Source organism: Chanodichthys erythropterus, chromosome 23, assembly GCF_024489055.1.
Source record: "Chanodichthys erythropterus isolate Z2021 chromosome 23, ASM2448905v1, whole genome shotgun sequence".
Lineage (NCBI taxonomy): Eukaryota > Metazoa > Chordata > Actinopteri > Cypriniformes > Xenocyprididae > Chanodichthys > Chanodichthys erythropterus.
Window position 1 is genome coordinate 17683234 of NC_090243.1, and position 15203 is coordinate 17698436.

At 34.1% G+C, this 15203-nt stretch overlaps 1 protein-coding gene across 1 annotated transcript; it reads right to left on the reverse strand.

Moving 5' to 3' along the window:
- Positions 1-177: 177 nt before the first annotated feature.
- On the reverse strand, positions 178-13506 carry cog7 (component of oligomeric golgi complex 7). The gene is made up of 18 exons (XM_067377747.1): positions 13295-13506; positions 12978-13201; positions 10717-10865; positions 10328-10444; positions 10077-10245; positions 7931-8013; positions 7731-7853; positions 7460-7658; positions 6579-6706; positions 4900-5054; positions 4684-4800; positions 4480-4545; positions 2623-2803; positions 2408-2548; positions 2239-2322; positions 1978-2092; positions 1751-1894; positions 178-872 (listed from the first exon to the last, which is right to left on the reverse strand). Exons 2-18 carry the CDS (start codon positions 13141-13143, stop codon positions 706-708), a joined length of 2304 nt encoding a protein of 767 aa, XP_067233848.1. The 5' UTR covers positions 13144-13201; positions 13295-13506; the 3' UTR covers positions 178-705.
- Between the last annotated feature and the right edge of the window lie 1697 nt (positions 13507-15203).

Genomic DNA, 15203 nt, shown 5'->3' on the forward strand with positions numbered 1-15203 from the left:
TTAAAAATGTTTTCTTTCCCTTCAAGACCAGGGACAATGGGTTGGGTAATTTCTTGAGGAATTAATATAGCTACAACAATGTTGACAAATGTTTTTCAGAATATTTCTGCACTGCAAAACTGATCTGGCTGATCAGAACTGGCTTGTGATATTTATTATGATACACACAAAACACTGTTCCGACGTTTTATTTTGTTAACAAATTAACAAGACATTCTTGAAATGCTATATGAAACTGTCCCCATGTGAACAAAAAAAGTCAGAGAGCCAGACATAAAAAGCACTGGAAAGTTACTATATAGCTTGATAAACCAGAAACACAACAGCACTCATGTTCAATATTGATTAGGAGGAATAATGGAAAACACGAAAAAAATAAATATGCAACAATTGAGCCCATAAACCATCTTTCATTGTGCCATTCTAACATTAAATCCCTGGTTTCAGCAATAAGCAGAAGAAATTTCATCAAGACCAAAACTGAATCACAATTAAATCTCGCTCTATTTTTCCCCCAAACCATTCATTTCCAGTAAAATGTGTTAAAAACAAAAATAAAAGATGCACATCCGAAGTGCCATTAATATTTATTGTGTTTGTTGGGGAATATAAGATCTGATTAGTGTCACATTTTGGTGTTAGATTTGACAACAACAAAAACCCTTCAATGAATACACATCCTTCTACTCATGGCTGGACCCAGTGTTAGTACTCCAGACCCCTCATGGTGGCGATGGTGGACGACAGTCTGCGTGGGAGGGGTTTGGCCGTCTGCCGGTATTCGTCCGGTTTGGCACGAAGAAGAGTGACGATATTCTGGAGGGTTCTAGAGGTCTGCAATCCCAGCGCATCCATGACGTTACTCAGGTACTCTGTGAAGACAATTACAAAAACACATACACAAGTGTTTATAAAGACAAGTTCTAAATTATAACAATTAATTATGGGGAGAAAAAAATAAATTAAAAAAATCAGTCAAACTACTTTAAATGGCTATTCAAAGAGCTATTTTTAATAAATATATTTAAAAAATAATTTTAAAAAAATAATTATAAATAATTAAAATAAATAATATAATAATATATATAAAATCACAATTTAATTTAATCACATTTTAATTACACAAAATAAACTAACTTAAAATAAATTACAAAATGAATTGAATTAATTATAAATTATTAAAAATTAAATATTCACTACAATTTATCTATAAGTTAGTTTATTTTGTGTAATTAAAATGTGATTTCATATATATATATATATATATATATATATATATATATATATATATTATTACCATAAAAAAAAAAACATTTTCATTACTTAAAATAAATATTACCTGGAATAAAATAAAATATTTAAAAAAGCTAGTTTCTCATAGCAACATTTCTGTTGAAGTACTAAAACAACTAAAACTATATAAACATAAAAAAAAATGACAAAATAAAAAATTATTAAAACTTCAAAATATAAAAATATTATAAACTAAAATATATAAAAACTATAATAGTAAATTGATACTAAAATAACACTTCTTACATAAAAAACACATTTTTACTTAAAATTTGCCACTCCAGAAGACCATGGGAATGCACACTTTACCTAAATATCTCTATGTAAATTTTAAACAAAACCTTGATGTTAATAATAAATAATAAAAACATTGCCACTAGCCTTGTAGTGTCATTGTGTGCAAGTGTTACATATTATTGTTGTTTATAATGGTGCCATGATGTAACGATGATGTCACCTATATCAGTCGCCAGCTGTTTGGTTGCATGCAAGCTCAGCTCAGGAAGCTGTAGGATGACGTCACAATAGGTCTGCATGGTCGCCCTGGCGATAGAACCCAGCCAATAATCCGCAGTGTTCTCCAGCTCAGGGACGTCGTCGCCTACAAAGAAACGAGACACATTCATATTTGTGCAAGAAATGACTTTCTTTATTCATACCACTGGGTTGTGTGCTTGTGTTTACCTTGTTCTGGTGGGTAGGGCAGTTTTCCGGTGTGTAAGGCAAGTTCCAGCGCTGGATCCTCTTGAGTCACGAAAGGCTCCAGATGCAGAGGCAAAGACATGATATACTGGCCAATCTATAGACAAAACACAAGTGCACCCATTAACCTTCGTCTTGTCCTGTGAACACCAGTGGCTTGTGTTTGTAGGAGCATCTTGTCATCATGTTTGACATCATAAGGACATTGACTCACACTCAGATGAAGTGTTAATATTGTCTTACATTAGTGATGTACTCCTGCGGTGACAAACTGAAGGCCGGTAGATCATCAGTTAGCGTCTCACCCAAATGAGCAGAACCGCGAGCCTTAAAACAACAAAAGCACACTGAATCAAACGTGCTATTTTCAATACTTCATACTAGTGACCTAAAACACGCTGTGCAAACGCACCTCTGGTTTGTTGAGAAGGAAAAGCTGCTGTTTGATTTGCAGGAACACAGAGTCAAACGCGAGCTGATTGGCCTGCTGGTTCAGACGCGTCAGAGCGGAGCGAGTCTCGGCCAATAAGCTTGAGTTTCCTGTTCCTTTTTCCTGCACAAAACATATATGCATAAAACTTTAGCTTTTCACTTAGTGCATTAAAAGTGTTCATATACGAAGCAAACCTTGAGGGAGTGCAGCGTCTCCAGTAGATTATTATACTCCGCAGTGTTGGTCTGCTGGAGGTAGTTGTATTCCTGCCATGGGTTCTTTTGGCTCCGCCTCTCAGCCACACCCTCTTGTAAGCCACTCAGACTTCTGGGGTTAAACCCCTCCCACAGGAAACGCCCCGCCCTCCCCAGGATCCTGCCAATCACAGTGCACAACTATGATACATGACAGACAATCATTTCTAATCCATTATTGTGAAATAACATGCATATTAATGGTATAATTTAAATTTGTATAAACGAATTAAATAACTTTCACTAAATATAGTTTGTATGTTGTATGTTTCTTTTCTAATGGACCTTGAGTCCAGAAATAAAGTTGAATGAATAGGTTTAAAACTTTACATACTTGCTAACACTGAAATTTATCACAGTTTTGGTGGGGGAAAAAATATTAAGATTAACAACTTGCTAAAGTCACACAAAACGGCACCATCCAGGTTAACACAATACTTAACACTTTGGAAACAAATGTATCTATTTATGAATATTTATTACAGTAGATATGAATATTTATAACAGTATTTAAATGTTCAAATAGTGACAATTACTAGATTATATTCAAAATATACTTTGATATGAATATTTATCATAGTATTTAAATGATTAAATGATCAAATAGTGACAATTACTACATTACATTTGGAATATACCTTGATATTAATATTTATTACAGTTTTTAATTATCAAAGTGTGGCAATTACTACATTATATTCACAATATGCTTTGATATGAATTAGGGATGTGCAACGATTAATCGTTTGCAAAATAAAAGTTTGTGTTTACGTAATATATGTGTGTGTTCTGTTTATAATAGTTATGTATATATAAATACAGACACATACATGTATATATTTAAGAAAAATGTTCGATTTATATATAAAATATATATATTTATATATATTTTATAGTACATGTAAATATAAATATGTATTTAAAAATGCATATATTTCTTAAATTTATACATGTATGTGTGTGTATATATATATATACATAATTATTATACACAGACCACACATATTACATAAACACAGACTTTTATTTTGCTAACGATTAATCACGATTAATCGCGATTAATTAATACTCTGATATGAATGTTTATTACAGTATTTAAAGTCAAATAGTGAGAATTACTACATTATATTCAAAATATACTTTGATATGAATATTTATTACAGTATTTAAAGTTATGATAGTTTCCTTATTGGTTGAAAAATATTTTTCAAATACATTTGTGTGCTGAATTGTGTTATGAATTCAAAACTTTAACTTATTGTATCACAAAATAGTGGTGAAATTATGCAATCCCAAATTCCCAGCATTGCAGTTTTGCAAAGTTTTTCCAAATTATACACACAAATTTTGCCTAAATTAAATGTTTTTGATGACTAATGTTTCCTAAAGACATGTTTATTATGGGTAAAAATAATAATAAATCATGAATATTAATGCTTGGGTCTCTGAAGGTTAAAAGGATATTTCATATCTGCCGAAACTAGACTTGCATACGCCGTTGCCGAAAGGAAGCTATTATAGTATATAAAGTTTTAAATATGGATATTTTTGCTTCAGAAGGCCTTTATAAACCCCCTGGAGTCATATGGATTACTTTTATGATGGATGGATGTGCTTTTTAGGACTTCAAAATCCCCATTCACTCCCATTATAAAGCTTAAAAGAGACAGGATATATTTTAATATAACTGTTCAGTGTTTGACTGAAAGAAGATAGTCATATACATCTAGGATTTTTGGGTGAACTAACCCTTTAAGTCAATAGAATTTCATTCTAAAGAAATAATAGATTTCTTACTTGTTTGAAAGCTGCTGTTCAAATGCTCCACATTGTCTCAGTAGCTCTCCACAGGTTGCAATGATTCTAGAGGATACAGGAACAAATAGAAATACTCTATATACATTTATAAAAACATAAAACTTTCAACTTATTACTGCATTTCACTATTAGTGGCAAAAAGAAACCGCCCACTAATTAATGGAAAAAAGAAACCCCGCCCACCTGACAGAATTCTGGAAAGCCGTCCAATCCTCAGTGAACACCTCCGAAGTGGGCGTGTCCTCCAACTTATACTTCTTCCTGATCGATTGAAGCGTGACAGAAAAATCTGACACGTACCTGAGAAAAAAAAGAGAATAAGCTCGAGCGCGTGGCTGACCTGTGGGCTGTGTGTTTGTCTCTGTGTTTAAGCGTAGTAAATGTGTGTATGATTCATACTTGCTGAAGAGCGCTCGAAGGGCTTTGATAAGCCCACACACAGCGAGACCATCCGTGAACTTCACACAGCGATCGACAGCAGCAGCCGCCAAACCAAACACCTTCTGAACCGAGTGTGTGAGCTCTAACACACAGTCCAGAACTTCACCGCGCTCCTAACACACAATCAATCAATAAAACACACGGTGAATGCTGTGGGTGTGGGGGAAAAAAAATACTATTTTAATATTTATACAACAATTCTCTTTTGTGAATATGTAACTACACACTCTTATCAGCATCTATTAAGTTCAGTAATTGCTCAGAAAGATTCAGTAAGCAATTAATTTGAACTGATTGAATCAGAGAATGAGTTTCTGATTGCATTTGACTGATTCAATAAAAAGAATCATTTGTTTGCAAATCTGACTACATGAAGTCAATGCATTTTTTTTATGGTCTTATTGCTCAGGATCCTACCTTTTAATGTCTCATCTTATTTAGTTCAGATAATAAACTCACAGCTCAATACACAGGTTCAGGAAACACAAACATACCTGGAAATAGGCATGTGACGTATCAAATTTTCATGTTGCGATTAATTGATGAAGCTTTTATCACGGTATACAGTATACGATATTAAAATAAGTTGCAAAACCATTTTTGTCATAGTTTAACAGGTTTAAGAACTCTTTTTGTAATAAAACAAAAACAACTGACTGAAATTTTCAAACAGATTAAAATGCAAAAGAATCAGGCTATAAAGAACAACAGATAACACTTTACTCTATGTAATACATTAACTAAGATTGAGCAATAGCTACATTTGTTACAGAAAGTGTTATTTTTTGTTAATGTTAGTTTAGAAACACAACTGATCATTGTTAGTTTTATCTCAGGTCCATTAAATAAGTTATTTTGATTTTAGTAATGTTATTAAACAGTAACTAAGAAATTAACATTAATTAATAATAATTAATACTTTATAAGTATTTTTATTGTCAGGTTAGTGATAATGAATTAACATGTTAACTAATGAAGCTGCATGTTTTCAAAGTTTTACTGAACAATAACTAATAATCAGAACATTTCTAATCATTAGAGCATGTTGTAGTCCAGATTAAAATATAAAAATGTTTAGGTTTGAAAATAAATATCCTTTTAAGTCTTTTGTAAGTATTCAGTATTTGGTTCTGTGATGAACAACACTGAGATTACAAAAAAATGAATGGCTGTTTGAAGCATTTTAAAAACTTCACTAGCGCAGTTACTTTGTTTGCACGGTTTCCGTGGTAACTGCTGCACGCTGCTGTTCCATCAGCGCCCTCTGCTGTCAGAGAGTGACAGCACTTTCATTCAGCTTGTCTCTTTCACTGGTTCCGCCATGTGCTTCTCGTGCACGTTTGGATTGTTTACATCTGAGCGCGTGTCCTTTTGACGCAGAATACAGCGATGTTGTGCATTTTATACAATTGATGGGTAAAGTATTCTTAATTGCCTTATAAAAAATTAATAATTGGTAATAAATTATTATTTATGGTATTCTAAAGTGCCGACGATTACAATATCGTGCATATTTATTATCGCGATTTATCACATTACCGAATATCGGCACAAGTCTACCTGGAAACCAGTCTGAACGCTTATACTTATAATTTGTACTGGTTCAAGATCGAAAATGAAAACGTCCGTTTGCTCACCAGAGGAACAGCACTGAGTTGGATCAGTAAGTTTGTCTCCTCTAGCTCTCCGTACTGCATCTGATAAGTCGCATAAGGTGAATACACACATGATACCAGCTCTGCCACCTTCAAGAGGTTATACTCGCCTGAAACACACACATGAAGACAGGAAAATCATGAGCAAAAACCTCACAAATTCACAAAAAGCATTTAGAAGGACCTCACAAAGAAATGTCCAAGCCATATATAACCATATATAAAAATATTTTTTTTATTGCATTAATTTTATTAATTAAAAAAAAAAGAAAATTATACATATTTTTAGGAAAAATTGAATATAATTTTTAAATAAAATAAATGACCATTTGCAAAAATTCTCATGACAATTAAGCAAATTAAACTAAGCAAATTTCCCCCCAAATTCTCATCAATATATTGTGAAAAAAATCTCTCATTACTGTTTATGAAATACTTTTACAATTGTTCTTCACAACTTAAATTGTATAACATAAATGTTTAGTATCATTTTTTACAGTAATGATACAAATTTTGCATTACACAAATCTACTGAGAATAGAGTTTGTGCTTAATTATTCTGAAAATAAATGTCAGTGTCACAATACAACAACAAATAAAAAACTCGCCAAGACAGAGGATAATTTTGAGTGAATTTGTTCATTGATATTGAAGGCCAAAAGGTTAAAAAAATTTGAATTTTAACACGTAAAATCTGTGCATTTCATGCACACTTAACGCATTAAATACGTGTTGAATATGCATATTTAACACACTGATTTTCATGAGCAAACACCCCATATTTAAGGGGTGAAATATCCGGTTAAATAACACACACGCTTTTTTTTTTAATTATTCTGATATTCAGACATACAAATACAGACCGAGCTGTGGCTGCATTGCCGCCTCCAGGCTGCGACTGAAGTTAGCCGCCGTCTGATGAAGCTCCAACAGCACGTCCAGACGACAGTCGCCAGAGCAACGCTTCAATGCCACAGCAATGCAGTCTGGGATAGATGGCACCATCGCCCCCAACGTCTGGATCATCAGCACTGTGAGCACTTCAAAGGGGTTTTTAAAGACCTACACACACAAATACAAACGCTTGAGTGTGTGACAGTGAAAGCCATTAACATTCCACTGCAGTGTGTTTACCTGGCTGCTCCACTGCAGCTGCGTGTGCCACGTGGACAGAAGAGTGTCGTAAAACTCGGAGAGCTGCTGCTTCAGAGAGGCGTCTGACTGACAGATGCTTTCCCACACGATCAGCAGTTGTGCCTTAAAACACACACATTTATGTGTTAACCTCAGGTTGATTCCACAGCCAAACTAAAAGCCGTGTCGAAACGCTGTACCTTGTGGCATTTGTAGTAGTAAGTCAGCAACTGAGGCATTCTGTCCATCTCAGTAAAAACTCGTACAAAAAGCTTCGCTTGATCTGAAACAGAAAATACCAATTAAGATTAAAGGTGCCCTGGAACTTTTTTTTTTAAATGATGTAATATAAGTCTAAGGTGTCCCCTGAATGCGTCTGTGAAGTTTCAGCTCAAAATACCACATAGATTTTTTTTTTTATTCATTTTTTTAACTGCCTATTTTAAGGCATATTTAGAAACGAGCCGATTTCAGGTTGCGGCCCCTTTAAATCGCGCGGTCTCCGCCCCCTCCAGGGCTCTCGACTCTATCACTGCATAAACAAAGTTCACACAGCTAATATAACCCTCAAAATGGATCTTTTGTTCGTCATGCATACTGAATGCATGCGACGGATTGTGTGAGTATTGCATTTATTTGGATGTTTACATTTGATTCTGTATGAGTTTGATAGTTCTCCGTGGCTAACGGCTAATGCTACACTGTTGGAGAGATTTATAAAGAATGAAGTTGTGTTTATGAATCATACAGACCGCAAGTGTTTAATAATTAAAATAGCGACGGCTCTTGTCTCCGTGAATACAGTAAGAAACAATGGTAACTTTAACCACATTTAACAGTACATTAGCAACATGCTAACGAAACATTTAGAAAGATAATTTACAAATATCACTAAAAATATCATGTAATCATGGATCATGTCAGTTATTGCTCCATCTGCCATTTTTCGCTGCTTACCTAGTCTGATGATTCAGCTGTGCACATCCAGATGTTCTGCCTTTGTGTAATACTACCTGCCCTTGTGTTATACCTCAATCATGGGCTGGCATATGCAAATTCCTCCCGTCTTAAGACCTACCTTTTTACACAGGCTTTTTTATGATTTACTACTTATTTTACTGTCTCTATGATGCATGTGTGTTTTAAGTTGTGTTGTTATATAATGTATATTGTTATTGCTAGTTTACCTGTAAGGTGACCTTGGGAGTTTTGAAAGGTGCCGTTAAATAAAATGCATTATTATTATTATTATTATAAATATTGGGGGCGTATACCCCAACTGTTACGTAACAGTCAGTGTTATGTTGAGATTCGCCTGTTCTTCGGAGGTCTTTTAAACAAATGAGATTTATATAAGAAGGAGGAAACAATGGAGTTTGAAACTCACTGTACGTCTTTTCCATGTACTGAACTCTTGTTATTTAACTATGCCAAGATAAATTCAATTTTTAATTCTAGGGCATCTTTAACAACATGTGTTGCAACTTGTGATGTAAAAACTGCATATTATATCATAAGCATTATTATTATTGAAATAAAAATGTTCATAATGTAATAATTTTCTCAAAACATAAAATCTTGAGCTCATAATGTAACAATTTTTACATTATGAGAAATCTTTACATTATAAACTCACCAAAAACATGTCACATTGTCATAATTGTAATAGCTTATAAAACATAAGAACAATTAGTATTCCCTTACAGTACATTTCACAAATCTAAATCCAATCTTTTACTGCGAAATGCAACATATTTAAATATACATGCAATTATTATTATTATTGCATGAATATTTAAATCTATTACATTACTACTATTACTACTACTACTACTAATAATAATAATAATTATTATTATAATTATTATAGTAGTATCAGTAATCTTGTTGATTTTTAAAATGTAATGTAAAGTAATACCAATTCTTATATTATAAGAAATTATTATATATATAAATAATATATAAAGCATTTTATAAGAATTCTGGTTCTAGCATCTGATTGGATGTTCAAAGCAGTAGCATGTACATTTTTGAGTTTGGTTGAGATTTTTTTAATGTTTTTGAAAAAATTATCTTCTGCTCATCAAGGCTGCATTTATTTGAACAAAAATACAGTAAAATCAGTAATATTGTGAAATATTATTATAATTTAAAATAACTGTTTTCTATGTGAATATAATGTAAAATGTAATTTATTTCTATGATCAAAGCTGTATTTTTATGCATCATTACTCCAGTCTTCAGTGTCACATGATCCTTCATTAATCATTCTAATATGCTGATTTGCTGCTCAAGAAACATTTCTGATTATTATCAGTGTTGAAGGTTTGTGTTTGTGTGCGTCACCTGTAGCCAGCGAGTTGAAGGTGGAGACGATCTGTGTGCTGGTGAGAGCTTCCAGACGGTTCTTCAGAGCTTCCAGCTGAACACACTTCTCGCTGTAGTCTGGAGTGTCCACCAACATGGCCAAACTACCCTGCATGGCGGTCAGTTTACCGCTGATCACAGCCACGTCCTGTAAACGAACACACATGAACACTTCAGAATGACACCCAGAGTCGTGTTAAACGAGTAAAAGCAGACGTGCGACACGTCACCTGTGTTTTAAAGGTCTCCTCGATGTCGGCACTGAGAGTGCTCCACTTATCGGCTTCCTGTAGAGCTTCTGCTGCTAACTGCATACGAGACTTCACCTGATCAATCTCCACCAACACCTGCCACACATGAACACACAGCATCATAAAGGACATGGAGCGACCGATTAATTGCTCTGATTGTCTGCTATACACAACTATAATTCCTATATTTCCTATTCTTTTTTTCTTTGGACTTGTACTTTAGGTTTATTATTGTGAATAATACAGTTATCATTAATATTAATTATACAGTCCATTATTAATATATAATAGTTGTTATTAACTATCAAGCTATAATCCTTTATTTCTGCACAGAATGAAGTGATTTGGATGGGTGTGTCTGTGGTCACCTGCATCGACTGCACCGTGTCCTGTTCAAACTTCTTGATGTCCTCTTTAACCAGAATCATTTGATCCTTCAGGAACGACGCCTCCTGTTTCAGAGCTTCAATGTCCCTCAAAACACGCGGCATATTCTGCAGAGCCTGATTACTGCTCTCTGTGCACACACACACACACACACACACACATTACGCACAACACACAAACAGACACACACACACACACAACACAAAAACACGCACATCATACACACATACAGACAGACACACACAGGCACACAACAAAACAAAAACGCACACACATCGTACACAACACACAATGCACATCACACACACAGACACACACACAAACAAAACACACAACAAACGCACACACATCACACAAAAAATACACAACAAATGCATGCACATCACACACAACACAAAAAACACACGACACACAAACACATCACACACAACACACAAAAACACACACAACACACAAACACCGCATATCAGACACAACACACAAAAAATACACGACACACAAACACCGCATATCAGACACAACACACAAAAAATACACAACACAAACACAACACACAACAAACAAATGCATGCACATCACACACAACACACACGACACACAAACAACGCACATCACACACAACACAAAAAACACATCACACACAACACAAAAACACACATCACACACAACACAAAAAACACACGACACACAAACACATCACACACAACAAATCACACACAACACACAAACACCACATATCAGACACAACACACAAAAAATACACAACACAAACACAACACACAACAAACAAATGCATGCACATCACACACAACACAAAAACACACATGACACACCAGACATCACACAACACAAAAAACACACATCACACACAACACACACAAACAACGCACATCACACACAACACAAAAAACACATCACACACAACACAAAAAATACACAACACAAAACACAACAAACGCATGCACATCACACACACAAACACATCACACACAAACATCACAAAAAATGCACACACAAAACAAAAACCACACACAGACACACAACACACAAAAACGCACACAAACAACAAACGCATGCACATCACACACAAAAAACACATCACACAAACATCACAAAAAAAATGCACACACATCATACAACACACAAAAAACATATCACACACGACACACAAAAACACACACACATCACACACAACACAAAACAACAAACGCATGCACATCACACACACAAAAAACACATCACACAGACACACAACACACAAAAACGCACACAATCAACACATCACACACAACACACAAAAAATACACAACACACATCACACACAAACATCACAAAAAAATGCACATCACACACACAAAAAACATCACACACAAACAAAAAATACACAACACACAACAAACGCATGCACATCACACAAAAAACACATCACACACAACAGACACACAAAAACGCATATCACACACAACACAAAAAATACACAAACACAACAAACGCATGTACATCACACACAAAAAACACACATCACACACAAATATCACAAAAAATGCACACGCAACACAAAAAACACATCCCACACACAACACACAAAAACGCACACCACACACAAACAGCGCATATCATACACACACATAAACACACACACAACCAAACACACAGACAACAAAATACACATAACACACAACAAACGCACACACATTCAGACAGACACACACACAGACACACAACACAAACAACGCACATCACACAGAGACACACACAAAACAACACAAAGACACATACACACAGAAAGGCAATCAGAGACATAACGTTATTGTTTTGGTGGCGGTTTTGGAAGAAATTAATACTTTTATTCCGCAATGGTGCATTAAATTGATCAAAAGTGACAGTAAAGACATTTATAATATTATAATTTACGCTTTAACAAATGCTGTTCTTTTGAACTTTCTATTCATCAAAGAATCCTAGAAAAAATTGTATCACGGTTTATATAAAGAAATATGAATCAGCACAAAATCAGAATGATTTGTGAAGGATCATGTGACACTGAAGACTGGAGTAAAGATGCTGAAAATACAGCTTTGATCACAGAAATAAATTACATCTTACAATATATTCATATAGAAAACAGCTATTTTAAATCACATATTTAAATCACTGTTTTTACTGTATTTTTGATCAAATAAATGCAGTCTCTGTGAGCAGAAGAGACATTTAAAAGTGTTCAAACACGTGCCACACTCACCCTCTATAGAGTTATTGACCTCCTGAATGAAGAGCTGCAGCTTCATGACCAGCGTCGAGGCGTGAGCGTCTGTTTTCCCCGGCGCGTCCTTCTGAGCCACTTTAAAAGCTCCATTCACCCAGTCCTTCACATCAAAATCATCTGCCAGGAACTTGGAGAAGTCCATTTTCAGCCTTCAGTAACACTCCAGAGCCGGATTCACCATCTTAAAGAGCCAAACCCATCTGCAGAGAGGGAGCGAATAAGAAAGACATGTTGGAAATGTTTAGCGCTCTGTATTTTGAGATGTTTACTCAAGTGAAATCTCTCCAGCACACCTTCACCAGTCTATTCCATAATTCTTGCCCACACCAGCCTTAGACACGAACATAAAATAAATAGCCCATGAGAAAGATATAACCATGACCACGAGATACAGTTCAAACAGTGCGATCGCTTCCTCCAGCGTTAATTTAATAGAATAAAACTGATAAACAGTTTCTGAGCTTAATGTCTTCAGTGTTTGGGCACTGCTTCCTGGTTGTGCTCGTCTTAATATGTACCGGCGGTGAAACAAATAGGATGAAGAAGCATCCCGCTTTTGAAACGTTTACTGGATAAAACCCGTTTTACAGAATCTAGTAAAATGGAACAGCCGTGTATAGACGGCAGTTACTAATGTAGACAACTTTTATTATTCTTAATGTACATAAATATGTGCATTACACTGACGTAATTAAAATAACTTTCATTTGAGTGACGTGGCTGTGTTGCACCTCATGTAGTTCGGGTGGGTCACATGTCAATAAAAAAATAATAATAATAATAATAAAATAAAATGAAATAAAATTAAATTAAATTAAAATAGATTTAAATAAAACAAATAAAAATAAAAATAAATAAATAAATAAAATAAAACATTTAAAAAATAATAAAAAATAAATAAATACAATAAAAAATAAAAAATAAAACATTAAAAAATATTAAAAATAAATAAATAAAACAAAATGAAAAAATATAAAAATATATAAAATAAAAATAAAGTGAAATAAAAATAAAATAAAATAAAATAAAATAAAATAAAATAAAATAAAATAAAATAAAATAAAATAAATAGACAAGGAAAGTCCACTGACAGGAAAACTGACATTCTGCTAAAATTATTTTAAATTGTGTTGCAAAAGCAAAAATGTCAGTCTAAAACACATAAATAAATTACGTTTATATATATATATATATAAAGATTTTGTGCCTTTTATGCATGGCGTACACTGATATTTTATACGAAGACTATCTATCTATCAGCTCACTGCCGCCTCCTGCTGACTCACTATTGATTTACACCTTCATTTGAGGTCAAATGCTGCAATATCATCCCTTCAAATGACATTGAAGAATAAGAACGTATTATAAAAAACATTTTCTCCATTTCAAGTTCCTCACTGTTCACTTATAGGCCTATATAATATTTTCTATGCTTGTTTACTTTTGTGTTCAGCACAAAAAAGGAAATTAATACAGGTTTGGAACAACTTGACTGAGTAAAACATGACATGTTTGAGTGAACTATCCCTTTAATGTCAAATTAGCAGCGTTTTTTAATAGCCTAATTGTTGAAAACATGTTTTTGTGACAAGCACTTTTGTTGTTGCTTTTCATTTATATTTGGAAGGTGAGTTCATCTCAATAGTGTGATTTATCCGGAAGCACCTCTCTTTATAAGCCCTGTTGTGTTCCATATTTTCAAAATGAACAAAAATATACACTGAATGAGTTCAAATATATGCTGTTTTTACTCTGACAGCTTTTTTTTTCACTCATTTCAGCATGTTTTGTTACTTCCTGTCCTTATCTTCCCCAAAGTTCCTGTAGCACAACACTTCCAGAACCTCATCAGATAAGAATCAACCATGTTCTGTTCAAGAGATAGTAAATGCTGACGATATCAGTTTGGGTCAGTTGAACACAGAATTACACACATGGCATATGAGGACTAAATACTCATACTGTATAATACACTCATGTTCTTAACAGGGAACATTCAAATACTGCAGACCAAGTGTGAAACTTTTGAATATGAACAGACCAGGTTTTGCTATCTCAGCAGCTGATTTTTAGATTAAAAAAGAGAGAGAGAGAGAGAGAAAAAGAAAAAAAACCCACAAATACAAACACATGGCTTGGCACATCATGTCTATGCATCATATCAAGTGATATCAAGTTTACCAAAGTGTTGGAACGCTGGCA